We start from the raw sequence: 15,547 nt of genomic DNA on the forward strand, positions 1-15,547 counted from the left end.
GAAAATCATGAAAAAATGGTCAAAATGTGTATTTGTTTACAAAAATTGTTTAAATAGTTTTTAAAATACACCTATTTTTGAGTAATTGTAATCGCACATTAGTATATATCGTATTTCATACAAAAACTATGGATTTTAAATACGCGTCGGGCTGTTTTGTCAAAAAATGTGTGCAGCAAACGGTCCCACTAAATTTTTTTTAATTTTTAATTTAAAGCGTATAATTTTATCTATGACAAATACAATTTTTATTAAAATTCCTTAAATGGTTTTAGAAATATAGATACTTCAAAAAAATGTGATGTCGAAATTCAACATGGCGTAACTTCCGTAATTTTAAAAAGTTTCAAAAATCCTTTGGATCCTAAATGTCTCTTATATAACACTATAATTTTTCTAATTTTACCTAAAATCAAACAACCACTTTCAGATTTAGAAACATTTAGAAATAAATTTTATTATGAAATTAAATGACTTATTTTGAAACTTTTATTTTTTAAATGATGCTGCAAATAATCGTAATCTTTATTAATAGAGAGCAATATATGGGGGATCTAGTGACTAAAACTTTTCAAGAAAATATTATAAACATTAAAAATGAATTTGTCTTGTTATCACGATTAATAAAAATATCAGATTTTCCAAAACTTTACATTTTATTCGTCTCGTATTTGTATTCCCTGGTCATTCCTCATTCGTTTGCGGTTTTAGTTTTAACCCCGGCTATTTCGCGGTTAATAAACTCCATGTGTAGAATTTTTGAATAGAATGATAGAAATCTTGTTAGTTGACCTTATTCTGGAGAATCAACATTTTTTATTTTATTGTATGAATCAGGATATAAAATGTCGTATAAGAATATACTCTAGTTTGTAGAAAAGTTATTTTATTTTTTTAAAGCACTCTCTACAGAAATAAGTAGTGCTTTTTATCACGAAGCCCCACTGATTTCCACCCTTTTCCATACACCACGACTGCGCGCGCTAGGTCAGTCCGGACTCTATAAAAGCGAAGCGAGGCGTCGCGACGCTCCAGACGCGAAACACGCGTAGCACCGAAAATGTAATCGTGCTATTTTCTTCAGTATAATCTGTGATCATCCACTATTATCAAAATACTTAAGTGAAACAAAACGTCGACGTTTTTAAAAGTCGATGGTATATATAAAGCGTGTAAAGGTAAAAGTGCTGCGGTAGTTTTTGGGGTGGGAGTTTCCAAAATCAGAAATAAAAATGTAAACATTAGGAGTAGATAGTTGCTTAGCACTATAGCTTCTTCGATAGAAAACTGTGTTAATTAACAAAGAGATTTCTGTTTGGAGTTCTGTTTTCCTGAAGATTTTCCTGGTATATCGTGACATCAAGGTAAGAACCGCTTTATGCTTTTTAAGCAGTTTCCACTATTCCTTACAAAAAATAGTATTCCTAGCTTTTTACATATTTGGTTATTATTTTTACGTGTCATAGATAAAATCATATTGGTAGAATTTTAATTCATTTTCTGTGACGCTTTGATCTATTCCGATGTCCTACTTTCGCATTTTTATTTATATATTTTTGTTTTAAGTACAAAGTGTATTCTAAGAACCTTGAACAAAAATGCCATGTATCTTCCCATTCTCGCATGTTTAATTATTAAGAACTATTAAGAATCTCGTTAGATCATCAAAATTAATTCGTATATGGGAACAAATTAAATTTCTATTATCTTAAATTACTGAAATACTTATCGAACAAAAATTCGGCTGCAGATTTCTCGTTAAAATCAGGTGTCAATCGGTTAGATAGATTAGGCTGTAGAAGTAAGCGAATGTGAAAATTCAATTTTTGACAATAATCCAATAATAATGCTTTATTTATCCAAACACTTTGTCCAATATTTTACTAATTAATTTATGAAATGTTGAAAAAAGTATCAGCATGGGTAAATAGCCGGATTTTTTCAGTACAAGTAAACAGGAAAATATTCAGTGAATTACAAATGATACAATTAACAGCAAATTATATTTACTAACATAATAAATTAAATTAATTGAAGATAATTTTCTAAATAAAAATTTTGACATTGTATGTTAATGTAAAAATCATGCAAAAAAATAAATAATTATAACAATGAAATAGCAGGAAAATGGAAAATATAATCCGCCAATTTTTATAATACTGAAAATGGCGTCTGAAAAATCATTTTTTTAATGTATAGAGGGCACTTCATAGAATTTTGACATGTATTTTTATATAATAAATTTTAGTATTTTAAGCTTATTATAATATAATTATATTTACTATTATAATTATTTTTAGGCAGATGTTTTTGCTGGTAATTAATATTCTAAGAATTAATATTTATACTGTAAATGATTTAAAACCCTCAAACAATTGCATAATTGTGATTCAAACTAAACGATTCTAAACGAAAATAACAATTCTAGAATCTAATACTGCTAATTGTCTGTAAATCTGAGTGCTCTATTGACCAAAAATGAATTAAGGTCACTAGAACGAATGTCTGATATATGCATTCTACGGTGACCGATTACAGGCCAGATTAAAATAATTCATAAAATTTTTAAACACTTTTTCCAAAGAACAAACTCAAGTGCTGTTTTTTATATTTATGATATTATTTACAGAATAATGAATTATTTATCAAATACTTTTTTTAAATATTCAGCCTAAGTAGGGAGGCGTCTAGTAGTGCAAACTGTTTACCCATTTTAGATCGCTAAAGAAACAGTAAACCAAGTTCCTAAACAAAAAATGTATTAACTGATAATAAACATCATTAATTTTCTAATATGAAGATTAGGCCCTGTGATTTCAGAATCACGTATCTGCAATCATAAACATATTTCAAGTCCATGTTCTCAGACGCTCAAATAGCTACGACAAAGCAAAAGTTAAATATATACTTTGCATTCGAATTCCCAAGATAACCCAGTAGGTAAAAACCGGAACATTAAAAAAAAGACAAAATCATTTTTTCCCAAAATTAAACCATTTTTAAAAATAAATTCAAGACTTATTGTTCACATTTTGTCACTGTCTCATTTCGAGATTACAAGTCTTCGTCCGGGTGGAGACAGATAGTGATGAACGACACCAACTAAGGATTAGGAGTCCTTTTTTCCAAACTCTCGGATTATAGCTTACGTCGCAAGTTTTTTACTTTTTTTCAACGATTTTTTTGTGTTAAAAGCTGAAACCAACAAATTAGAATATAATATTTTTACTCAATTATTTCTAGATTCAAGAACTGAGTTTTCCTTTGCATTACAACTGACCGACACCAGAAATTGCTACGTTTCCCATATGTTTTTGATTGTTTTCTTATGTTCAAACTGAGGAAAATATTTGGCTACAATTTTTAGAAACGACGGAAAGTATATTAGTATACGTCCGGCTGGGCCGATAAATTTTTTATTTTGTTAAAAGACTTCAATTTAATAAATTTTTCATTTATAATGTAATGGAGAACAGGGCCTCAAACGCTATTATATAGGACGCCCTTCTTAATTACATTAAAAATTAAATATGAATAAAATTACATTATTTAAACAAAAGTTTTTTTGAATTCAGTAAAAAATTTTCAATAGTATGAAAATAAGAAGAAGAAAAAAATACATGAGAAAAGGGCAATTTATGACGTCATAGAATACCATTTTCCCTTAAAAACACTGAAATTAAATTCCGCAATGCTCTATCTCCTTTTTTTACAAATGCGGCCAGAAATTGTCTACAATCATACATAGTGCAAAAATAAAAAAATTTCCAGAGATTTCTCCGTGAGTTATATAAAGTTTTTAAAAGATTCTAACTTGCAATTCGAAATCATAAATTCGATCAAAATAATGCAAATACATAATATATTCTTGGTGATAAATTTTTACAAGGACTTTTAATACTTATTTCGTTATTCTTGCATTTCCAAGAAAATAGAAAAAAATATATATCACAACTTCGATAATAAATGTCTTAACAACCACATTAAATGTTTCATAACTGTTTTTGACTTCACTTGAAGATCACATTATGCAACCAAAATGTTAAGGTCTCTGGATCTGGGGCTGAGAAAAGCGCAAACAAAACGCAAAAAGGGCGACCTTGTTTCGTACAGTTGCCAAGCACGTAAACACTTGAAAATGTAAGATCTTAAACTTGCCATTTTTTAACCTATACAATTATTTTTTCCAATAAATTTTTATTCCAGAGTGTTAATTTATTTGGGTAGATATTTGCATGAATAAGACTTTCATGATCAAAGAAATTTTTATTCTCCTATAAAGTTCACGTATTTCATTTTTGGGAACGCAACTTTTAAAGTCTTAATGTATTAATAATTGAGTCACTAACTTCAGTAATTGAACTAAATAGTGGGAGATATTATAGAAACTTGTTATCGATTTGGAGACTCTAAAGGTCTTCAGGACAGCCAGCCCCAAAACCTCCCACTGGTATCGATCATACCAACTTTTAAGTAGATTTAGGTTGGAGGTACGACCGTAAATTTGACTGTAAACTCAAACTGTAGGTCGAGTTCGCACAGAAAATCATTTTTGGCCGAAATCCAGATGTGGAATCGCCAAAGAAATAATCGATCGACGCACGTCCTTTCGCTCGCTACACCTCGTAAATCCTTTGAAATTTAACGATCGCAGCGATTTAACCACGCATTAACATTATAGGCCAACAATAGAGCAATGTATAGAATAACCCTCATAACATACATTTTTTCGCAATATTTCAGATCTAGACGGGGAGGCCAACAAACATTTGTATTTTTTGACCAAAAAAAATCGTACAATTTTTTTGAACAACGTATTTTTTGAAACATTTCGGATTTCCTCTAAGTTATTATCACTTCATAGTGACTTTCATGAAAAAATTTACAAAGACATTTGCATTTATCTTAAATAGAAGGAAAAAAAAATGTATGACATTTTTATTAAATAAAATTTTTCAGAACGAAACAGTATAAGAATAAATCTTTGAACGATTAACATTTGTTTCAATCTAATATTATACCTAAGTAAATGTGAATCGATCAAATATTTCATGAAAGTTAAATATTAATAGATTTGAATTGATTTAATGAATCTCACTAATTTTTGGTTGATTTGATCTTTATCATTTGATTAATTTGTAATAATAGAATAGCAGTAAACTAGAAGTTGCTATAATGAACATTAAAATAATAATATGTTATATAACTGGTGTTTTATTAATAAATTATACATGTTTGTACAGTTTTGGAAAATTTTAAATGGTGACTTTTCGAGCTGAAAAATAGAAAGGGAAACTTCTGTCACATCCGACCCCTTTTCAATCTTTTTCAGTGCCAGCTTTATAGGCAAAAAGTAAAACGTCAGTCCGAGGAGATCAAAAAACATTTGTATTTTTGTAAAAAAAAAAATTAAACAATTTATTTGAATAACTGATTCTTTTCAACGTTTCAGCTTTCCACGGAATAATTATTACTTTATACTCACTTTTATCATTCTTTTACAAAAACATTGTATTTTTCTAAAAAAAAGAACAAGAAAATAAAACAATATTTTTGTTTTGTTTTACTCGTATTTCAGAACGAAACGGTATACGAATAAATGTATATAATACGTAAATAACTTTTTGCCTGATTAGGAATATTAAAATAGTATACAATTTAAAATTACTATAATCAACATTAAAATTATATTTAAAATAAACGTTGTTTCATTATTTAATTATTAATTTTTTTACAATTTTTTCAGTTTTAAATAGTAATTTTTCTACCTGCAACATGTAGAGGAGAACTTCGGTTACACTTGACCCATTTTTCAACTCGAAAAATAACTAATCATTGCTCTGTTTTGAAATTTGATCTCTATTTTTTCGAATTGACCTTGACAATGTAATTTGTGAACATTTTCGAGGTTATATTCGTAATCAGCACGTAAAAATACTTTATCATATATGCTTTTAATTGGTTATGAACGTGATTTTTCAGATTTTCGGAGAGAAATATGAAACTACAGTGAAACTCTGAGGTAGAGCCATTGAGAGATAGCCATTCATTCGAAATTCAGAAAAGTCATAAAAGTAAACAATTACCCAATTTTTGTGATTAAGCCGTTTTGTAGTAAACAACTTTACAAAATTAGTTATTAAAAAAATTATTTTGCAAGTTAAAATTGTTTGAAGAAACTGAAAATTCTTGCTTTTATTTTTTAGTTAATACTGAAGAAGCATATCATTATCCAATGTTATGAAAAAAATGTGGGCATTTTTAAAGTGCGAAAATTATTTCCAAAAAAGTTACGAAATCTTGAAACGGGTAAAAATTACGACATTTTTTATTAAGGTTATCAAAATAATTTCATGTTCCTTTGATGTGCAATTAACTAAATAAATAAAAAAGTAGTGTAAATTTTCAAAAAATTGTACCTTAAAAACATTTAAAAATTATTCGATTCATTTAATGATTTTCACTCCACCCTGATATTACAGGCATAATATTTCTTTAAAAATCTATATTTATCAATTGATGTTAATTGCAAAAGGTTATTTTCAGAGCTCGTGGGTAAAAGACATGTCAAAAAAGTATAATTGCTAATTGAAGAAACCTAAATAAGATTTTTATTATTTAGAAAATCCTTCTATAGTTAATTTCTTTAGATTACCACACATTAAAATATTAAAAGAAATAATTAGAAAGCTTTAAATTTGCACTATCCCTCTTTGACTTTAAGTACTTATAATGGAAAGAATTATTTTTTGTTCATCACATTTGTAATTGGCAGTTTGAGCAATGATTTATAAAACTGATTAAAATCGCTTTCCGTCAGAGTGCAACCCGAGAACATTATTTTTTTGCAAATTATATTATTAAAAATCCAATCTGTTTCCTTCATTATCCTGATGTCAGAGTCGAAGAGTGACAAATCTCTAGTGAGATTGGTTTTTTAAATAATTTAAATATCGTACAATATATGGGGACAACCTATAGAAAGTGTTTTCGAATGAACTTTTTATTCATCTTTGTCAAATATTCTACAGGATATTTCAATTGTTAATTAAAATAAATCAAGGTAACTGTCTTCCTTACTGCGTGGTATTGGTAGAAAATCCTTTGACGTCAGAGTTATGTTCACAGAAAGTTATCAAACATTTGATGTATTTGTTAATGCATCAGTCGAGACGATGTGTCTGTCGCAGAAACATGCATTGTTGAGAAAACAGAACTTGTTTTACAGATGAAAGAATTTTATCAAATCAATCGAGAACATAATAATGTTGAGGTAACTTTAGTTGCTTAACTGACAAACCCCCGTAAACGTAATCGAGCGAGATAACGATGACGTACCTATGACGCAGTTCTATCGACCTTCTCCCCCTTAATTATTTGCAAACGAGTACAAGTATCAGTAGCACGTGACATAGTAGGTCAAATGAGAGAGTGAACCTGAAAAATCGATTATTCGCATCCATCCCTATACATAATACCTTCACCTTAAGAATATGTCTAAATGTCAAGGATATCTTTCCTTTTTCATTGTGCTTTTACACAGATATTAGATATCAATGAATGAAGTCGCCTCTATAAGAAGCTCACCTTGCCTACATCACTTCGATTGAGTTACAGAAAATTCTTTCTTGTACGATACTAAATTGTAGGTGCAGATATTTAACGTCCAAATTAATTTTTTTATTCTTCACGATTAGGCGCCACCCATAAATAACTTAAATAATTTTTTGCCTGTTACGTAATTTTCTCCAGTATTTTCAGTATAACAGTATTCATCAAAAGCTTAATAATTTTTTTAAATACTAGCACATATTGTAAACTATTTAATATTGGTTATGTATTTTTCTAGATTTTTCAACAAGCTAAACATGACCTAAAATAACCTAAGATATTGATAAAAATAAACGTTAATACGTAACATAAAACGAGATTATAAAATTTTGTCAAATCTTTTATCAGACAATTTGAGTTTATATTTTTAACATTCGTATAGAAGATCGGAAGCCCTTACTAAACTTCGTAGATATATATACTTCCTGTTTAATCTGCCGTCAAACCTAGAGTAATAAATCTCCAAATCTTAGGAAAAGGATGTATTTATTAAATAGCACAAAGCACGATAAACTTAAAAATAATTGTTGATTTTTTGTTGTTGGGTAGTATCTAGTAATTTTCAAAATTGCGAAAAAACTCTGTTTTTATGTATATTTTTTGCAAATACCCTAACATTTTTTGCTGTTTTAAAATCTTTGGGATTATCTTCATAAACAATGAAACTCTTCAATAGCCCTCCCTTCTATAGCCCCACCGAGAATTGACGCCGCGCCGCATGTTGGTATAACAGGAGCTGCGCGGGGTGCGCGGGATCTGCGGCTGTCACTCAGGCGAGCAGTCAGGCGTGAACAAACAAAAGCGAAGCAGGCTATTATGAGTTAGTTGCCACCCACCGGCAGCCCCAAGATTGGCGTTATAGAAGAGTTTCACTGTATCTTAAAAACTCTTCAAATCATTGAAATCCTCTGTAACCTTTTAATTCTTCTGAATAAATTCTTCAAAATCTTATTAAAATATTATAAAATCCTATAAAACTGAACAAAATTTAATGCTGTTCCTTGAAATACCTTGAAATTTTTAAAATATCTTGAAACTGGCTTCGAATCCTTTAAAATATCCTACAATATTTCCCAACCTTTGAAATACTTTAAAATTTGGGAGACTTCTGATAATTCCATGGAATCTTTCAAAATACCCTAAAATCTCTATAATCCTTTCAAATCTCTTCAAATTCTTTAAATCTATTGGAATTCCTTAAAATATTTGAAAATCTCTTCGAATCCAGTAAAAATAAATCAAGCCTGATGATATTACTTGAAATTCCTGGGCATTTTTTTAACTCTTGAAACTTTCTTGGAATCCTTTAAATGCATGAATATATTCTCAATCCTTGAAAATCTTTTAAATCCTCTGAAATCGCTTCCAATTCTTAAAATCTATTGAAATTCCTTTGAATATTTGAAAATCTCTTCAAATATTTGAAATCCCTTAATTCTTTTCAATAATATTCCTTAAAATATCCGAAGTTCTATGAAACAATTTGAAATCCTGGAAATGTATTGAAATACTTTTTTTTGAGAGCCTTCAAATTTCGTCAGATTACTGAAATTCCCTTGTAATCTTTTTAAATATCTGGCCTCAAGCCGATAAACTTTAAAAGTGTTGAATGTTTTTGCAGAAAGTAGTAATTTCAAAAATTGTGAAGACTTTTTTGTATGTATATTATTTTACAAAATGATAAAAAAATTAAAATGCTAATGTAATTAAATTAAATTGTAATTAGGTATATGCTATAATGTTAGATACATGGATTTTCTATAGGGTTGATTTGTTCAAAATATTGCGTAACACTATTAATTTACCCCCGCCCCCATCTAACAGATTTGAACATTTTACCGAACATTCTCCCACTTAAAAGCTGTTATGTAATTTATGGATGGCGCCACATAAAAAATACTTTACTAGAATTTCAATTAACTTTTCTCCAGAGAAAAGAAAATGTTGCGTAAACAGACTAGCATAGCTCTTCAAAAAGCACTATTACGTTAGATAGAGTGAATAAATCAACCCCCTAAATTAGGAAACATTCGCAGTTTCCGTGATTTGTTCTCCATTTGAAGAAAAAATCCTTGAGATTGTAACATTCACTGTGTAGACTATTGCGACATATAAACGCTTAAAGTTTCAAAATATTGTTATTCAAATAATTAATTTAACATTATGATTTTTTACTATACAAATTCATAAAGAAAGGAAAAGGACCTCATAAAAGACAAATTTTTTCGTAAAACTAAGATTTTAAAAATCATTTGGAAAAACACAATATTTGTCAACTAAATATTTCCTAAAAGCCTCATCAATAAATAATTTTAAGACTTGAGATTGTCTATTAGGTTCTTCATTCACTTAATACAAAATAAGACCCTTATACCACATACATCAAATTTTCAACTTTGCTAAACAAAATTCGACATAAAGAATGATGAAGTAAAAAGCTGTCTGAGAATAAGACAAATTATTTGTAACTTTCCACAACTTCTAAAATGTTTTATCATATGAAAACTTTAGCATTTAAAATTCAATTGTTAATTTTCTAACTCTTCTAAAAATATTTTTCAGCTTTTATTGTTTGAATTGGAAACAGTCGATTGTTGAATATTTACAATTTGTGGGTGCCAAAATATAATAAGTTTGACCTAGAGTTATTTGAAAAATTAAGCTTAATCCTTTTCGATTTTGTAGCAAAATTTCTTCAATTTACGAGCTTGTAAATCTTTGAGTTTGAAAGCTGAACTGAAGTGTGTTGTTTATACCACTTTTGAATAGAAATAAATATTGAATAGGACACGGAAATAGATTTTGTTTGAAATTTCAATTTTACATCATTTTATTATGCATTGAATAAGTATTATACGAGAAAGCAGGCCTTAAACAAATATATTTAACTATTATACTTTCAGATACTTTTTTCATATACTTTGCCAAATCTCCACGTTTCGAAATATTCTGAATCCGAAAAATAGGTTTTAACGAATGTGTCTGTCTGTATGTATGTATGCTTGTTGTATGCCTGAGCGTGTGTCTGTAAGCACGATAACTTTTGACAAAATTATTCTATTAGATTGACCTTTTATACACTCTTTGAGTACCACAAACTGAAGGTGAAATTCATTAGCCAACTATTTGGGATAAAATATAAAAAATCTAGAGAATTTTGAAAAATTTTGAGACCTTTTTTGTAAGATTAAAAATTATATATGCGGATATTCATAGTTAGATAAGAAAAAAAGTCAAATAAGAAAAACGTTGCTTTTTGAAAGCCCTATAAGATTATCACAAAAACTTTTTAAATTTGATTGAAAAATTGAAAATTCAAATTTTGATCGCAAAAAATAAGGAAAAATAAAGGATTCCATTTTGCGGCCAAACTATACAAGATACAAAAAAAATGAATCGACAAAATTTGTGCAACATAAAGAGATCTACGACTTTTTTTGAAATCACTTTTTGATAGAAGCCGTAGTTTGTGTTTTAGAATTTAAAAAAAAAAAACTGAATAAGAAATTAAAAATTTTAATTTTTGGACAAACGAAACAGCGGTCTTAGGGCTCGAAAACCGCGGACCTCCAACGTAGTCCGAGCCCCTAACCAACTGAGCCACCCACCCTTTTTATAATTTGAAATGGATAAAATTATTTTTTATGAAATTATTTAATACGTACATAATTTATTTAATTAAACAATTTTATTATTAATTGAAATTCTTTTCTTATCTTTCGTTCAACCTAGGCACATGGCAATAATAAAATCAAAATTAATTAGAATCTAATGCAGCATATACTTCCATGTTCTATTCAATTTTATTTTTATTCACGAATAGTATAAAAAATCACATGCAATGAGCTTCACAATTCAAAGACTGACAAGCTTTTAAATTGAACAAATTTACTAATAAACTGAAAATAAGATTGAGCTTACTTTTTCAAAATAATTTCAGTACGAGCTAATTATATTTTAACACCCAAATACAAAATTTTAATTTAAATTCTTCATAATGCACAAATTTTAGTAGTTTAAAATTGAAGGATTAATTATTTAAAACATTTAATAATAATTTCATATTTTTATAATCATTTTCGTTAATTTTATAATAATTGTGATTGTCAATTTAATTTCGATACCAAAAGTATAAAATACGAGTCCAAAAATATGACAAAAAACTAAACTATAAGTTTCTCTTTTTGTTTCAGATGAAGCTTCACGAGAAAAAAGAGTCTGCAATTCACAAGGTACAGGAGGTTCCCCTCGATGAGGTGAATTTAACAAAGGAGTACGATGTAGAAAAAACCCTAGGAGAAGGTAGTTTCGCCAAGGTTTTATTGGCTACCCACAAAAAAACTCAGACCAAAGTAGTCTTAAAAGCCGTGCACCAAGAACTGACTTCGGAGAAAGATTTCTTTAGAGAATTTCACTTTTCCTATCACCTATCACCTCATCCAAACATCCTCAGTTCGTACGCAGTTGCCTTCAAAGCAGAAAACTGCTACGTCTTCGCCCAAGAATTCGCCCCCTTTGGAGACCTTGCAGGAAACGTAAGAGCCGGAGGATTATCTGAGGATGTCTGCAAAAAAATCGCATCTCAGTTAGCATCTGCTCTTGATTTTATGCACTCAAAACAACTCGCACATCGAGATGTCAAACTCGAAAACATTCTTGTATTTGCACAAGACATGTCTAAAATCAAACTCTGCGATTTTGGTTGCACAAAGCGGGAAGGATCTCTGGTCAGTAAAATCACTTGCACCTGGGTGCAATTCTTGCCACCGGAAATTCACGAGGTCATCAAAAATGAAAGGTACACCTGCAAGAAGAGCGCTGATTGTTGGCAATTCGGTATTGTCCTTTTTGTTTGTTTAACTGGAAACCCTCCTTGGCAAAGTGCTGTTCCTATTCAGGATCCGGATTACTCAGCCTTTCAACGATGGTTAAAAACACGGCTGAATGTTCCACCAAACTTCAGGAGATTCACACCGAGGCTCCTGAGGTTTTTCAGGCGAATATTTGAACACAAACCCGATAAGAGGCCACAAGTGACGGAGATCAACAAGTACCTGAAGGATAATTGGTTTGTCAATAAAATAAGCCATAGTGCAACCTCCACTTCAGTTGATGTGAGCGAGAGCTTTCTGAAGAAGGCAGAAAGTCTTATGTACTTGGACACTATGATTGATGACCGGCATAATATTGATGAGAACAAAAACAAATTAAGGAAGCTTCTCAGCAGCTATGGCCTTGAAACCACTGTAGACCAGAAAGTTGTGACCAAAAGGATTTGGGAATGGGTGATGCAGTGTGATTCAAACGTGGGAGAATCGGGACTGATCAGTGGATTTGGTACAGATTCTATGTGAGAGATGGTTAAGTCTTCGAGTGAGCCGTGTCTGAAAACAATGAAACAGGAACGAAAGTTCAGCCTCGTAGGCATCGGCCTACCGTTTAAAGATACCAAACGCTGAAATCGTGATGAACCAAAGTGTCTCTGTGATCTCTGTTAAATTTAATGTTACGTATTACCTAGCCGGTGACTGATTATTCATCAATCAGAATGAATATTTTTTCTTCGATCATTCACCGTTTCTGATAGATGAAACATCAGTCCTATAGTATTATCCTACACTCGTTAAACCTACTCGAATATGAAAAAATGCTCCAACAAGAGTATTTCTATACTTAGATAAGGTTCAAGTAGTCAATTTCTAAACCTGACCAACTGTTGATACCAATTAGCAGGGTGTCTACGTGTACAGAAGAACTTTATTGCCTATTAACCTTTTTCGAAAAATATATCCCGGAAACAGACGGAAAATATTTATGTTCCCCCTAATGAGTATATCATCTGTTCAAAGGCCCCTCAGAAGACTCTCAAGATAAATATACCCGTTTGACGTATTCCGACGCTTGGTGGGCTATACGTAATGACAATAATGCTTCCAAAAATAATTTACGATACACTGTCATTACTAATAATAAAAATTCGTTTCTTACGAGACTCGAATCAGGTTTCTTCTGTAATTTAAAGAAAGCGATTACACTTACACAAGTGGTCATAGACGTGTCGGATTCTGCCAAATATATATGTTTTTAATGAATCACGCCGTAACAATAAATAGAGGTGAGAAGACGTAAGTCAAAAAGCGGTCGTCTCCGTCACAAAATCCACTAAGTGAAGTAGGCAAAAATATGGAAAAATGTTACGAATATTGTAGACAATGTACATACCTATATATTAAAAGCACACATATTCTTGTTAGAGATTTATGTGACGTGTAAAAACATGTATAAGCCACTAAAAAGTACTGTTGTCAGAAATTTCTGTCAACAGTTGTTTTTATAAGAAAGTGGAAATTCTACTCTTTGAAACTAAACGTCGTGCATATGAAATTTTTATTTGTTTGTAAATTAATCCTCCTTGCATTACATAAATAGAGAGCTTTTTCTTCAGTAAGAGTTTGGAGGAAATTTCAGAAAAATAAAAAAATATAACAATATTCGTATTTAAAATCGCTATTTACACAAAGTCAATTAAAGTATAAATGTGACACAGATCGATAAAATCGATCATAAATGACTGCTAATTAAGTGTAAGTCACGACTAAAAACATGGATATTACATTTTAATTTATATATTTCTCTTAAAATTTAAGAAAACAGACTTACATCTATTGAAATAAAATTAAAAATCTTGAGGACTGCGTACTAAGAAATGGGTGCCACCTTGCTCTAGTCAATCATGAGATTATATAAGAAACAATGCCAGTACGTATTTTTTAAACGTATATTTTTATTTAATCCTTGGGTCCAATATATAAGTAGTGAGCAAATCTTAATAAGGTAAATTTAAAAATAATATTGGAAATAAATACTCATCGATACGACGTTAAGTTTCAACCATCGGTATTTTATAATACAGGTGATATGGAGTGGATAAACGCCCTTTAGTCCTATTTTTACTGCACAAGAAACAAATTTTATTTTCATGGTTTTTTTCCTAGAAAACTAAAAATATAAAATGATCTCAATGTTATTATCGGTGTCGTCAATATCATGGCTGTAATAAAAGGAATTGAGATATTTTGGACTGAAGGGTGTAAGTAAAAGCGTTACATTGTTGTGAAATTCAAACCTAGATTGTGTGTAATAGAACTGTATAAGGCAGTACATTTTTTCTTAAAGAAAAGTCTTTCATTTTATTAAAGCATTTTTAGAAACAAGAATTATATTTTTAATTCAGAGTAAGAAAACGATGTTCACAGATACGTCGTCTATAAAACTTAATCTTAAGGAAATTAGTTTTACTATCCAGACACAACGGTGTCGAAACCGATAAGTCAAAATTATTCGTAAAAGCTTTACGAAAATATTACTCATATATTTCTTTTAGACCTCTGATCTACTCATCTTTTGATTTAATTTTGTGGCTTTAATTCATGAAACAATGTGGATAATGATGAATAAAGATAAATTCTTACTGGATTTATATTAAAACATTCGATTGTGTCGTACGTACCTTTCTACATTTTGTACATTTTGAAACGCAAACTTACGACGCAAACTAATAGCGATTCCATAGACAAAAAGAGGGAAGAAAAACGTGTATTATAGTATGTATATGTAGGTGTAGAATGATGTTTTGTATATATTGAAATAAAAGTTGATATTGTACAGAAATAATTTTTTAGTTTTATTTTTAGGGACCATCAACAAGTGAAGAATTAAACGTTTTTGTGGCCAAAATCAGAAAATATTAAATTTTCCAAACTGAATCAATGTACTTTTTCAGTCTTAATTTAACAGTATCAATAATAAATTTTCAAATTTATCTTGAACAAAATAAAACAAAGCTGGACACTTTTTAAAAGATTGTAAGAATCATTCCTCTAAGATTATCATAACTGCTTTCCCTTTAATTATAATTTTGATCGACTATAAAATT

The 15,547-nt window shown here is 29.8% G+C and overlaps 1 protein-coding gene across 1 annotated transcript; it reads left to right on the forward strand.

The window, feature by feature from the left end:
* The first annotated feature begins 1,052 nt into the window (after positions 1–1,052).
* LOC117169502 (serine/threonine-protein kinase meng-po) lies at positions 1,053–15,278 on the forward strand. Its single transcript, XM_033355911.1, has 2 exons — positions 1,053–1,364; positions 11,805–15,278. Exon 2 carries the CDS (start codon positions 11,805–11,807, stop codon positions 12,963–12,965), a length of 1,161 nt encoding a protein of 386 aa, XP_033211802.1. The 5' UTR covers positions 1,053–1,364; the 3' UTR covers positions 12,966–15,278.
* Positions 15,279–15,547: the final 269 nt, after the last annotated feature.

The sequence above is a fragment of the Belonocnema kinseyi genome, chromosome 3, assembly GCF_010883055.1.
Source record: "Belonocnema kinseyi isolate 2016_QV_RU_SX_M_011 chromosome 3, B_treatae_v1, whole genome shotgun sequence".
Taxonomy (NCBI): Eukaryota; Metazoa; Arthropoda; class Insecta; order Hymenoptera; family Cynipidae; genus Belonocnema; species Belonocnema kinseyi.